Consider the following 14336-nt stretch of genomic DNA (forward strand, 5'->3'; position numbering starts at 1 on the left):
TGACTCTGCTTGGTGAATCCCTTCCTTTCTCTCTGTCTCCCTCTAACCGACCAAAGCCCAGCTCTTCCCATCTCTGCCTCTGCTGCTTTCTGTTCCCCTCACTGGATCCCTGGCCTCCAGCCTCTCCCCTGTCCGGTCCTCTGAGCGCTTATAGGATCTCTCTTGGAGCGTGTTTTTATGCACTCGGGGCTAGATGCTGAGTGTAGAGCAACATGTGGACCAGGTTTGCTCCCTCCCTTCACTGGGCTGCCTTCCTGTGAAGGACACAGGCAGGAAGTGAATGAACCAGGGACGAATATGTGACTCTTAGTTGTGACCACTGTCCCGGAGGCTACGAACAGAGGCTGCAATTGAGAATAACTGTGTCCAGGTCAGTTTTGACTGGGAGGTTGGGCAAGTGCCTCTGGGGAAATGATGTATGAACTGGAGGAAGAGAAGGATGGGGCAGATTTGAAAGGTGCTTGGGGGTGGGGGAGAGAGGAGGGTGGGCCAGACCCCACAGAGCAGCCTTCTCATTCTAAATTCAACTGGCAACTACAGAGGGATAAAGTGGGGAGAGGTGGCCTTCACTAATTCAAAACTCTCCATCAAATTGATGATAATATAACCCATGTCCACACCATGGCCTTCCTCTCCCAGCCTCTCCGTTCTCTCTTTTCCTCCCTTGATCTGCCCCAGCTACACCGCCTTTTCAGTTCCTTGTACAAGCCAAGCTGCCCTAACCCCAGGGCCTTTGCACCTCCTCTTCTCTCCGCCTGGGATCTCACCCCCCAACCCCCGGATGTCTGCATGGCTTGCTTCTTTGTGCCATAAAGGGTTCTGTGCAAGCGTGAGGAGTTGGTATGGGCTGACGTTCTGCATCGCTAATGAGTCCACCTGGATCAGGTCACGGGTGTTAATAGAAAATATACTGGAGGCGTTCAAGACAAAGATTGAACTGTAAAGTGAGGCTCCATAGCCAGACACCCACGTCTGGAACATTCCGTTTAGGATTGAGGACATTCAGACACTCGGAGGAGCCTTTGTCCCAGGCTGTGGGGTGGCTGGGGCTGGCCTCCTGCCACTGTCACCTCGCTGGTGGCGGCTCAGAGAGAGGGGTGCTGCGGCTGGGGAGCCAAACCACGGTCAGACATGGCTGCAGCATCCCAGTCATCAAATGTGGGAGAAGAAAACCCACCTCAAGATCTTTTTAAAAAGTAATTTAAGTCCACAAGGATCCATTTAATAGATAAGTGATATTGAAAAAAGCTGTGAGCTGCCCTGCCTGGTGTGGCTCAGTGGATTGAGTGCCAGTCTGAGAACTACAGGGTCGCCGGTTCGATTCCCAGTCAGGGCACACACATACCTGGGTTGTGGGCCAGGTTCCCTGGTGGGAGGTACGCGAGAGGCAACCACACATGGATGTTTCTCTCCCTCTCTTTCTCCCTCCCTTCCCCTCTGCCATAAAATAAATAAATAAATAATCTTTGAAAAAATTATAATCTTAAAAAAAATGACAACAGCCAATACAAAAATCGCCATCCAGTGTGAACAAATCACAATTAAACCTAATTTTTTTGTGAGACCGGCAGAAAATATACTTTTTGGTTTGCTGTCGGATTTTAGTGATTAGTTTATGTGTGCCTTGAAATGAAAAAAGTTGAAAATCGCTGCCTTAGAGGGCTGGTGCAAAGCCTCGCAGAACCACAAAAGTATTAGTCCACCACCAGGAACTTAACAGCCAGAGGGAAGGAGGATGGGAGGAGGTAGAGGGAAAGGGGCGGGGGAGGGGGCGGGTGAATGGTGATGGAGGGAGACTTGACTTGGGACACATGGTACAGTGTACAGATGACGTGTTGTAGAAGCAGAATTGTGCCCCTGAAACCTATACCATTGTATTAACCCTTGTCACCCCAAAAGATTCCATTTCAAAACAGAACTCCATAGGCAATTTGCCCAGACTAGTTCTCTTTCCTTCCATCTCTTTCCCCAAACTTAGGGTACAGGCAGCCTCCCACTCCCTCAAGGGTCTTAGCAGAGAAAGGGACCCGTCCGCCCCAGGCTGCCTTCCTGCCTCCTCTGGCCCTTCCTTCCCAGACCTCTGAGCCGCGCTGCCCGAAGTCTGACCCCCCGCCACTAACATGAAGCCAGCACCTAAAATGCGGTGAATTCTAATTGTCAGATGTGTCAAATGAGTGTAAAATACCTACTGGAGCCCTGGCCGGTGGGCTCAGTTGGTTGGAGCGCCGCCCAGCGCACCAGAGGGTTGCAGGTTCGATCCGCGGTCAGGGGGCACACGGATTGATGTTTGTCTCTCACATTGATGCGTTTTCTCTCTCTCTTTCTCTCTCTCCCTTCCTCTCTCTCTAACGTCAATACACATATCCTCAGATGAGGATTAAAAAAATAAGATAAAGCCTGAAAAAAGAATGTAAATATACCATGATTTTTTGTGTTGATTACATGTTGAAATGATAATATCTGGGACATCATGATAAAACAGAATACATTATTAAAACACATTGCACCTGTTTCTTCTTACGTTTTGAAAACCGTGGCTACTATAATATTTACAGTGAGTGATACAGACGGCTTGCCTTCTATTCTCTCTGGTGGAGCAGCCGCTTTACACCCTCCTTCCCGGCTGGGGGCGGGAGCAGGGGAGGGGGCGCCCAGGCCTTGCTCCCCACCCCCTCCCAGGTCTCTAGGTTGAGCTGTACCTTTGAGGGAGTCCTGCTTGACCCTACCTGTCTCCACGGCCCACTTTAAGGCTCTGCTCCCACGATCTCTGGATTATCTGGGGATCCGCCCGACTGTTTGGGCCTCAGCCTGCCTGTGGGCCCAGGCGGCCGCTGCCCCAAGGAGGGTTTGGGGGGAGTGGTTACAATCGTCGCAGGCTGGATGGCAGGGCCCCAGGGTCGAGGATGGCCCGAGGTGCGCTCATGCGCGTTGGCGAGGCCCACGACATTCCCTCCTGTGTGCGTTACGGGCCCCTGTGGGGGCTGGAGTCAGGGGCCAGAATACTGATGAACAAGCAGCGAGGAAAGCGCCCTCCTCGCCAGCAACCAGGAACAGACAGGTTTCAGCTGCAGGACGAACGTCCACGACCCAGGGAAATTTTTAGTGAGAAGGGAAGCGTGGGAAACTCGAGACTCGTTCTCTGAAACACATCGTCTGATTTTTCCTCATGTTGAAATACTGAAAAAAATTTGTTCAACGTCCCTATGCCCGCTGTCGGTGTCGTTCAGGGTGGGCACGGAGATTTCCCCACCTGTGCCCCTGAGCCCAAACACCACTCCCTGGTTTACAGAGGAGGAGTGAGGCACAGAGGTGCCAGGGACCCGTCAGGAGGCACACAGCCAATTGGTGGAGGCAGTGGCACTTGCAGCAATGCCTTTGGGGTCTCATTTTACTGTCCCTTCCCTGCCACTTGCCCTTTCACAGGCTTGGGTGGTTTCAGAACCAGAGGCTTTGAGGCTGAATTTTCTCACGTGGCCTCCTCTTCACCCCCATTTTCTCAGCCTCTATGTGTCTACCTGCCTTACTTCTTTCTCTGCCTTTCTTGTACCGTCTTTTGTCTTCCCTCCGTCTTTCCCTCTCTGCCCCTGTCTCTTTTCCCGTCTTTTTAAAAAAGATTTTATTTATTTTTAGACATAGAGGAAGGAAGAGAGACACGGAGAGAAGCATCAATGTGTGGTTGCCTCTCACGTACCCCCTGCCAAGGACCTGGCCTGCAACCCAGACATGTGCCCTGACTGGGAATCGAACCTGTGACCCTTTGGATCGCAGGCTGGCACTCAATCCACTGAGCCACACCTGCCGGGGGCAGCTGTTTTCATTTTTTTATATGCATAACCTCAGTAATACTAACAAGGCATGTCTTCAATTCATCTTATTAGGTTAATATTCACCTTTAAATACGAGTCTGTATTCTAGATATATTGGCAAGTAAATCTTACACAGTTTATATGTAGAAATTATGTCAGTAACATGATATGTCCAATTAGTTTGTGCAAAACGCAGCAGCAGTCAACGCTATTGTGAAAGCAGCATGAAAAAGTGAGTTATGGAGAAGTCTCAGCTATATGGGATAAGGAAATGGATCAATAATTTGTATGAAAATTGTGAAAGTTAACCAGTCAACTTTCAGGAGAACATTACATCCCTTTAGGGTGAAATACGGGTGTGATTTAAATCATAAACAAGGCAGAATAATGGAGATTAAGAGTTTGCCTGTACCTACACCCGTGCCTGTGCAGTTATGCGGAATTTCAGATTCCTGCTATTACACAGAATCTTTAGGGATCCTATTTATTCCACTTAGGCCATGGATCTCTCTCTTTTTTTTTTTAAATCTTGTTTTAGAATTCTTCCAGTATTGTGAGCATAATTTAAAGGCATAACTATAATTTTGCCATTCTTCACATTAATCACGCGAGACCCTCTTTTCTTCTAGATGTCCTCAAGAATACAAAGAGCATGAAAAAAAGAAAGAAAAATATGGCAGAGAAAAATAGGATATGCTAATCCATTTTCTTCTCATTTATCAAACCTCCAAACAGCAGACTTTACCAAAAATATTTTGAGAAAAGCATTCTTGTGAACCTATGAAAGCTAAGAATCTAGACAATTTGTCAATGATTGCTCCGCATGGCCAACAGGTTTGAGTAGCTGAAGGTTTTTGAGATGTGCGCAAATAAATCCGAGATACGATGTTCCGGGGCGGCGGGGGGAGGGGGGCGCGGATGGGATTCAAAAACCTTTCTCCTGAATTACACTCCCCTGTGTGTACAAAAAGTTTGGTGACCCGATTAGATATGCTCATCCTTAACCCATTCGTCGATACGCAGACGTGCAGAAATAGCATTTCTGCACAGCATGAATAAAAGAAGTTAAAAATAAACAGCAAGATGGGCGAATGAGAAATTTAACTCTCTTCTGCTTCATTTGCTTTCTAAGGGACTCTTGGCTCTCCTCTGCCTAATAACAAAGTGAACCCGATTAAGGACACATTTGCAGAACGGGGAATTGGTGACGTGCCTTCCAATTGCGACTGATGTGGAAGAAAGATGGTGATTTAGGGATTGCAAGTGGAACAGGCCCTGGTTTTGTGCTCATAAAGAATCGACCAGAATAGCAAAAAGATCGTGAGCCAAGGACCAACGGTTCTGTTGTGGAATGTATCCCAGACCTGCCTTATCCTGTTTGGGTGAAAGATATTCAGACAAGAAGGGGAAGCAGCTCTGACGGTGGAAGGCTTTGTGAACAGTGAAGATGCTTGACCGGGGCGTGCCCTGGCTGCCTGGGTCACCGGGGGAAGGCTGGCTGGCACAGCGTAGTCTGTGCACGGAAAGGCTGCAGAAGCACTAAACTCTGAGGATGGAAGGATTTCTGCCAGATCCTCGCTGATGGCAGAACAAGGCCACAGATCGTGCAGCCAGACAGTCAAAACGCGCCCTGAACACTCATTTGAAAGACGCTCTGCACCCTTGTGTTCACTGCAGTATTATTTACAATCGCCAAGTTAAGGGAGCAACTTAAATGCCCATCCACAGACGGCCGGATAAAGAAGAGGTGGTACATATGTGTAAGGGAATATTACTAGGCTGTTAAAAAGAATGAAATGTTACCGTTTGCGACAGCGTGAATGAATGCCTAGAGGGTATTATGCTAAGGGAAATAAGTCAGACAGAGAAAGACAAACACCGTGTGATTTCATTTAAGTGTGGAACTAATGAGCTACATAAAATAACAATCGGAAATATAAATACAGCAAGCAGGCTGATGGTTGGCAGATGGGAGAGGGGCGGGGGGCTGGGTGGAAAAGGTGAAGGGATTAGGAAGTACAAACTAGCAGTTACAACATCGTCACGGGGATGTGAAGTACAGCACGGGGAATCCGGTGAACAGTAGTGTAGTAACTATGTGGAGTGCTAGGTGGGTGCCAGATTTGTGGGGAGAACGCTTTGCAAATCATATAAATGTCTGACCACCGTACTGTACACCTGAAACTGATGTAAAATGGAATGTCCACTATAACTGACAAGTAAAATAGAACAAAAGAACACTACTCACTGTAATAAAGGAATGGACGTTTATCATTTAAAAAAGAAAGAAAGCATTCACCCTAGCATTGTCTATCCTATGGCACCAGTCAAAACCCACACACAGCACAGGGGACCACATACTAACACCCCGCCCCCAAACCCGCCTTTGCAAGAAAAGCCCTGATCCCCTGGCGCCTGCGCAGTAAACTCTCATTCTGTTACAATAATGGAACTCTATAGAACGAGCAGACTCCCTTTTCCTCTCTTTCAACGCACCCCAACACGAGCCCAGGAGGAGACTTGCTGGATGGCATCTTGCCTCCTGTCTCCTGACTGGTGGACTTTGCAATAAAAGACTTGCCTTCTCCCAAAGGCCGGCGCCATAGAATTGGCTTCCGCGCGGGTAGGGCAGACAGCCCTTGCTGGTCACAGAAGTTCGCCTGGGTTGCAAGAATGGACGCCGAGATGCTGCCAGGAAGTCCCAAATGCTGGTTGCCCTGTGTTTGGACACATCTGTAGTTGCAAGATTTAGGGACAAAGTTGCCCACGTAGTTGTAGGGAGCAGCACACGCCCACAGAAATGTTTGAAGTCAGCGAAGGCACCGACTCCTCCAATGTCTTAGGTTTCCCAGAGGTAGGTTAGCCAAAAGGAAAAATCTGCTGGGCCAGGGCCGAAGTCCTGCAGGGGAGAGCATCCGATTTGACAGCTGTTGACGTGTGCGTGGTCGTAACATCAGTCGCTTTGCCATTTTTCCAAAGGAAATTCTTGCCTGACGTTTAAAAATGACAGAGACAAAATGACAGACATGCTTTCAACATTTAAAAATCTTAGGAGCACAGGAGAGTGCGTTTCAGACTTCACGATTTATCTTCCTCTGCTGAGGTGGGAAACGCCAGTGAGCAGAAATCTTGCCTCACTCAGCGCTGAGAACCGCAAGCCCGCCTGCAGCTGGGGAGGAGAATCTCCGAGGGCGGCCAGGTCTGCACGCTCGGGTCCGGGTCAGGCTGGGTCCTCCTCCGGAGCCTCTCCAGGGGACTTCGGCCTCGGCGTTCAGACACTGAGGAGGTCTAAGACACAGACAGACCTAGGACTGCCGTTGTGACCCTTGAAGGTCATTGTCTTGGCAACAACCTGAAATTCCTCATTGGGACTGTTCTTATCTTCATCTATGTTACATGCCAGTTACCTTAAGGGTGTTTTTTTTTTTTTCCTGTGTTTCTTCCTACACGAAGTAGGTGTCTAGCTTTGTGGCAGAGAGGGGGAGGGAGGAAAGGTGAAAACGAAGAATAAAGAGGAGAAAGAGGGAAGGAGGAGGGGCAGGGAGAAGAAGATGGAGGTAGAATAGGAGAGAGAGCAGGAGGAGGAGGAAGGAGAAGGGAAGAAAGAACATTAGAAGTAGGTAGAGGCTGCCGTGGCTGGGGTGGCTCTGTGGATTGAGGGCCCAAACCGAAAGGTCACTGGTTTGATTCCCAGTCAGGGCACATGCCTGGGTTTCGGGCCCAGGTCCCCTGTTGGGGGCGTGAGAGAGGCAACTTGCCTCTTGCACATGGAAGTTTCTCTCCCTCTTTTTCTCCCTCCCTTCCCATCTCTCTAAAATAAGTAAATAAATTAAGTAAATAAAATCTCTAAAAAACAAAACAAAACACCAAACCTTCAAAAGTAGGTAGAGGAGAAGGAGCCCCGGGACAATGGAGAAAGGGGGGAGGAGCAGGAGGAAGGGGAGAAGTGGAAGGAGGAGGGAGGAGGGGACCAGGAGGAGGCGTGGCCGTGGCTATAAAGCCCTGAGGAAGATCTGGCATCCCTGTCGCTGGAAGGCGGAGCATGGGGCTGCGCTCCGGGCTCCTGCTGCTTTGCTTCTGCGGGCTTCTCTGCGTAGCCGGTCAACACTTCGGAGGTGAGGAGCTTGGCCTGGGGTTGGGCACATCTGCTGCCTCTGTCATCAAGTCTGAGATGCTGTGGAGGGTAAGAGTCACCCCAGTTTCACGTGCTCTAAGAGAGAAAAAGACGCTCCTACCAACTGAGCCACTTTAAGAAGAGAAATCTTTGTCTTTGCAATAAGATCGTGACCACACGCTGAGTGCTTTCTATGCGCAGGGCCGAGATACCGTTTCCTGGAGCCCCCACAGCAAACCCGTGGAGCCTTGAATGGCAAAGGCTTTCTTTAACAGGTGCGAAATTAATTCGATCTTATTGTAAAGGTCAAGGACACATCAATAAACTTTTCTTCAACTTGTACCTTTCACATAAGACTGAAAAGAAATAAAATAAAATGAAACAAAAGAATGGTGAAATGATAAAAACAAAAAGTCTTCCCTATTATAGTGTGATTAATTTTGCAGGAAAGTGTGGAAAAAAGTAAATCACTCACTTTGACCTGCTGAATTATTTTTGTTTTTAAAATGATTTTCATTGTTTTTGTTCAATGACAATATTTGGAAAATACAGGTGAGGCAAAAGGAAAAATTAGAAATCACCCCCAATCATACTATTAAAAAGAAGCAGTAATGAAATCTGGATGCACCACCTTTAAAATATTATTATTGTTTCTAGAATATAATTTGGTAAAGTTTTCAATTTTATTTCCAAGGCTAAAACTAGTGAAATAAATATTTGTTTAAAATTATGTCTTTCAGGTGATGGTATGTCAAATGAAGGTGAGTCGATCAAAACTCTTTTATTATAATTTCTTTTTAAATTTTAGACTAAAATGTGAAGGTGTTGAATACTATCCTTCCTTTCCTGGTAAGAAATCATATTTTTCATGAAAAACTGCTATTTTTATGTCCTTGTATATAAGAAAAAGTACATCCTATGTTAAAATAGTCAAAGAAAAAGAAGAAGAGAGCAAGTATAATGTCCCTGTAAATGTTACTGTAACTATTTTCGAGTGAGCAACTATTTCATTGTACACAACTTTACAATGGGATTTCCTCTTTGCAAAAAATAGTCCTCATAGAACATAATGAAACAGAAAATGTCTTTTGTCGCCTACAGATGAAATGCAGAAATTTCCATGTTCATTCATATCTCATCGTTATGAATGCCTATGTGATATTATAAAGCTATAGTTTATTTCAAAATTCCCTGGGTCATAGATATTTTTGGACTGATCTTAATTATTTTACTTTATGGACCATGCTGAAGTGAACATTCTTAACCTCTAAAACCAGGAAAGTACAGAGGTCAGAGGTATCTATTTTGACTAGTACAGGTTAACATTACTGGGGGAGGAGCTATTCTGACACATGTGATATTGCAAAAGGAAATAATCCCTAAGCCTGCAGAAAGTAACAGACAAATTATTTTATGATTATAAACTTAAAAATTCCTAGGAACACTAAGAAAGATTACTAATTTTTTTAATCCTCACCCGAGGAGATGTTTATTGATTTGAGAGACAGAGAGAGAAACATTGATTGGTTGCCTCCCATATGCACCCCAACCGGAAATTGAACCCAAAACCCAGGTAAGTGTCCGGACCAAGAAATCCAACCTGCAACCTTTCGGTGTGTGGACGACCCTCCAGCCCACTGAGCCACCCGGCCAGGGCAGTAACTAGTTTGAATGAAAGAATCTGACTGTGTGGCTGGATCTAAGACAAATATACACAGCCACTAGTTCTTCTCTCTGCTGGTAAGAACCTACCACACGTTGACGAAAAGGGAAGCGTTCCACTTCACACCCGCGACAAAAACCATTTGGGGGTTCAGTCAGCGAGAAACGTGCAGGACTTCCGTGAAGTAACCGATAAAGTCGAGTTGAAGAACTTACAGCAGGTTCTGAAAGAAGATCGTGCCGTCTTCTTGGATGGAGGACATAAGAATAGTAAAATCAATGTCAGCTTCCAATTTTCTTTTTCAGAAATTACGGTTTTCTTTCCAGAAGACAAAAGTAAGTTGATCATAAAACTTTTACTGCTAAAATGCGCTTTCTTTTCATGTTGTGAAAATGAGGAAATCGGTCGGTGCGTTTTCTTTTTTTAGTAAAAAAAGTATATATCTTTTTTCTCCTTTCACAAAATGTACTAGACATACCGTGTCAACAGATAAAGAGAACTGACAAGTAGAAGTCTTCTTGCATCTCACTGTTGCTGTTTCTACACTTTAATTTCTGCCAACCTGTTAGAGAATACTTAATGTGGAAGTTCATAGAAAATATGTCCAATAGTAATCAGGGAAATTCTGGAAAAATAGTGCTGAGGTGGAGAAGCACTATTTAAACCAACCAGAAATATAGTGTATTAAATAGCATGGTCCCAGCCCAGCAAGATTCAAAGAATAATAAGTGATATTTTCTGACGGGTCGTTGGCTGCTGACCCTGTTCGTTTCACCACCTTTCATTTCTTTCTTGCCAATAATTTCAATAGACTTGACAGAAAACGTAGGATGGACCTCAGGATAAGGTACTGGAATCTAATCACGGTTTTAAATGTATGGACATGTAAATGAAGAGTTACTTTATCTTTACTTAATTTGCACCAATTTATCTTTACCTAATAGCTACTCGAAAGAACATTAAGTTGCATTCCCCTCTTGCATCGTATGGAAAACTGAGTTGCTCTCTAATTAAATTTTCAATGTGAAGGAAACAAAATCATTGAATTTAAGAAGAAAATATAGGAAATGCCGGTGTGTCCTAGGACCAGGAGAGCTTTTCAAGCAAAACAAGAATCATCTGTTATCAAAGTAATATTTAAAAAGTGTGTAAATGTTTCATGCTGGTGAAGACTCCGGTAAAAGAGCCCATTCGTGGGCAAGAGGAACGGCTAGATCCCTAGAGAGAGCAATGCCGCCGGTGCTGCAAATTCACCTGCGCTTTAACCCCATAACCTTGGCTCTGGGGCTTCCAGCCTATAGAACCAAATGCTTCCGTGCAGAAGGACTTACGTACACTGTGCTCGTTTCGGCCACGTTTACAGATCGAAAAAGTCTGAATGTGACAAGTATTGAGTAAACTGTGGCAAGACCCAGATCACAGAAGGGGACCCAGCATCAGAAAGGAGATAGAGCTACAGAAGTTAGACGCATGCGTGGAAAAGGATCTCTATGATATATTACGTTAGAAACTGAAGTTATGGATGTAAAGGAGGATTTATTTGGGGAGAGAACAAAAATCTGTATGCGTGTATATTATGTGTGATTACACATGCAATATATGTTGCAGGGATGGAGATACATGTCATCTATTACAGAAATAGATGGGAGACAGAGATGCCCATCTATCTGGAAAAACGTGTGGGATGCTGCAAACCAGGCCATATACATTCAGTGTGTCTGTGTGCACGTGTGTGGCAGGCATGTCTCTCTGTGTGCACGCGTGTGTGGCGTGTGGGTGGGTGGGTATGACGGTGGAAGAGAGTGAAGAGAAGAAATACAGGGGGAAATGGTTTAATAGATAAATGCCCACATTTATGTGTCTAAGCTGAGGGTAGATTTCTGGAACGGGGGCCAGATACTAACTAAGCAAAATGCTAAGGTCGTGCACGCCGGGGGAGAATGGGACAAGGCTGGGAGTCTGCCCCCAAAGCCTTTCTGGACGGAGGCCCCCAGCTCTGCTCCCGCGCAACACCCCCCTCCACCCCCCATAGCGCTCGGTAGAACCCAGGCAGTGGCTCTGGCGGCAGCGAGCAACCGCCCTCGGGACAGAGGCAGCTTTGTTCCGTCCCGCCCAGCAGTCCCAGAGCTGGAGGAGATTTTGTTTTTCCCTAGATGGCAAGTGCGTCTTTCCCTTCCACTATAACAAGGGCGTGTTCTACGACTGCATCAACTTCAAGGCCAAACACAAGTGGTGCTCCTTAACTCACACTTTTAAAGGACGTTGGAAGTACTGTTCTGAAGATGGTGAGTGTCCGCCCTCTGAAGCCCTCCAGGTGGTCGTCCTGGGGGCTCGCTGAGGCTCTTCCGGGGGCCCAGCAAATGGAGTGCCCAGTCCATGAAACTTCAAAAATAGGTCAGGGCAGGCGTGAACATCCCATCGCACCAAAGATGTATTGTGAGTGCTTCCACCACATGACCTTGAAAGAAATCTTTTAGCTCTGGCTGGTGTGGCTCAGCAGACTGAGCGCTGGCCTGCAAACCAAAGGCTCGCCTGTTCGATTCCCAGTCAGGGCACATGGCTGGGTTGCAGGCCAGGTCCCCAGTAGGGGGCATGTGAGAGGCAACCACATGTTGACGTTTCTCTCCCTCTCTTTCTCCCTCCCTTCCCCTCTGTCTAAAAATAAATAAATAAAATCTTTTTTAAAAAAACAGATTTCAAAAAAATATTAAAGAAAAGAAATCTTTCAGCAGAACCTCAATCCCCCGCCAGTACTGTTGCCGTATGCTTTTAGTGGAATACAGCAGACTGAGAAACAGGTGTGTGTGAGAGATGCCGAAGAAGCACAAAAAGGAAAGCCTTCTTCTGACTGCTTCTTTCTTCTGTGTAGACTTGGCAAAATGCGTGTTTCCCTTCTGGTACAGACGCATGATCTACTGGGAGTGTACCGAAGATTCGGAGGCATTTGGGAGAAAGTGGTGTTCGCTGACCCAGAATTATAACAAGGAAAAAGTTTGGAAATATTGTGATCCATGATGAGATTCAGGGGGGCGGGGCTAAAGGGGTTGCATCGTTCTTGTGGCAAAGAATCCTCAGTTTTTATTGGGAAAGCAGGAGGGAGGGTTTGAAGGTGGTCTGGCTGTAAATAACTTGGGTTTTGATTATGGTTATAGCGTTTCTAGCCTCGGCACTCTTACTTCCTAACTGTGTAAAATTTGGCCCTTAAAAAAATAGTGTACGGACTGGGGGTGATCAGGAGGTGCCAACGCCATTGACTTTAACAAATGTCCCGGTCTGGTGGGGAGATATCGATCACGGGGAGACTGTGCTTACATGTGGGGTCAGCGAGGATGTGGGAGCTGTGTCTCCTGCTGGATGTTGTTGTGAACCTAAAACCACAGAAAATAAAGTCTGTTCTAAAATGCGTTACCCTGATGAAGACTTGTTTTTTTAAAGCTTTTATTTATTTATTTTTAGAGAGAGGGGAAAGGAGGGAGAAAGAGAGGGAGAGAAACATCAATGTGAGAGAGAAACATTGATTGGCCACACCCTGACCGGGGCCCGAACCTGCAACTCGGGCATGTGCCCTGACCGGGAATCAAACCAGCAACCTCTCTCTTTGCGGAACGATGTCCAGCCAACTGAGCCACACCAGTCGAGGCTGTTATTATTAATCTTTCTAGCAACCCCATGAGGTAAACATTGTCGCCATTTTCAGAAATTATGAGTCAGGTGGATTAGCTAATTTGGGGGCAGGGGGTGGGAATTAACTAACTTTTAAAGAGTCCATAGCTTTAAGAGTCTTATGATATAGCCCTGGCTGATGTGGCTCAGTGGATTGAGCACTGGCCTGCAAACCGTAGGGTCACCGGTTCGATTCCCAGTCAGGGCACATGCCTGGGTTGCAGGCCAGGTCCCCAGTAGGGGGTGTGCAAGAGGCAACCACACATTGATGTTTCTCTCCCTCTTTTTCTCCCTCCCTTTCCCTCTCTCTAAAAAAATAAATAAAATCTTTTTTAAAAAAGACTTTTATGATGTAAAATGGTGGTAAAAGTCAAAAGCTAAACAGCATTACCACATGACCCAGACATTCTACTTTTAGGCACATGTTCAAACGAATGGAAAGCGGGGACTCGAACAAATATTTCTACATCAGTTTCCTTCTCAGCCCTATCCACAATAGACAAAGGAGGAGGGAACCCAAATATCCATCAGCAGATGAGGGGGTGAATGGAATGCGGTAGAGCCATGCAGTGCAGTATTATTCCGCCTTAAAAAAGCAATGAAGTGGAGCCCTGGTCCGGCGCTCCGTTGGGTGGAGCATTCATAGTCCCGTACAGCAAAAGGCGGCAGGTTTGCTTCCCGTCAGGGCACATACCTAGGTTGTGGGTTTGATCCCCAGGGGGAGCACATACAGGACGAAACCAGTCTCTCTCTCTCTCTTAAAAAAAAAAAAATCAATTAAAAAAAGCAATGAACTTGATACATTCTACCACATAGATGAACCTTGAAATCATTACACTAAGTGAAATAAGCCAGACGCAAAAGACCACACATTGTATAACTCCATTTCCATAGGGAAATTCTTAGAGACGGGCGGTGGATGAGAGGTTACCAGGGGCTGGGAGGAGGGGAGCATGGGGAGTTATTGCTTAAGGGCACAGAGTTTCTTGCCGTTCACCAGAATAACAGTCTCGTTCTTTCCCGTGGCCTTGCACAAATACTGACCTGCTGTGGGCTCTCACTGGGTACCAGTATGTGCCCTGACTAGGAA

At 46.3% G+C, this 14336-nt stretch overlaps 1 protein-coding gene across 1 annotated transcript; it reads left to right on the forward strand.

The window, feature by feature from the left end:
• The first annotated feature begins 7848 nt into the window (after nt 1-7848).
• BSPH1 (binder of sperm protein homolog 1) lies at nt 7849-12690 on the forward strand. Its single transcript, XM_053915863.1, has 4 exons — nt 7849-7989; nt 9738-9918; nt 11737-11868; nt 12453-12690. The coding sequence occupies exons 1-4, from the start codon at nt 7849-7851 to the stop codon at nt 12596-12598; spliced, it is 600 nt and encodes a 199-aa protein (XP_053771838.1). The 3' UTR covers nt 12599-12690.
• Nucleotides 12691-14336: the final 1646 nt, after the last annotated feature.

This window comes from Desmodus rotundus, chromosome 12 (genome assembly GCF_022682495.2).
Source record: "Desmodus rotundus isolate HL8 chromosome 12, HLdesRot8A.1, whole genome shotgun sequence".
Classification (NCBI taxonomy): domain Eukaryota; kingdom Metazoa; phylum Chordata; class Mammalia; order Chiroptera; family Phyllostomidae; genus Desmodus; species Desmodus rotundus.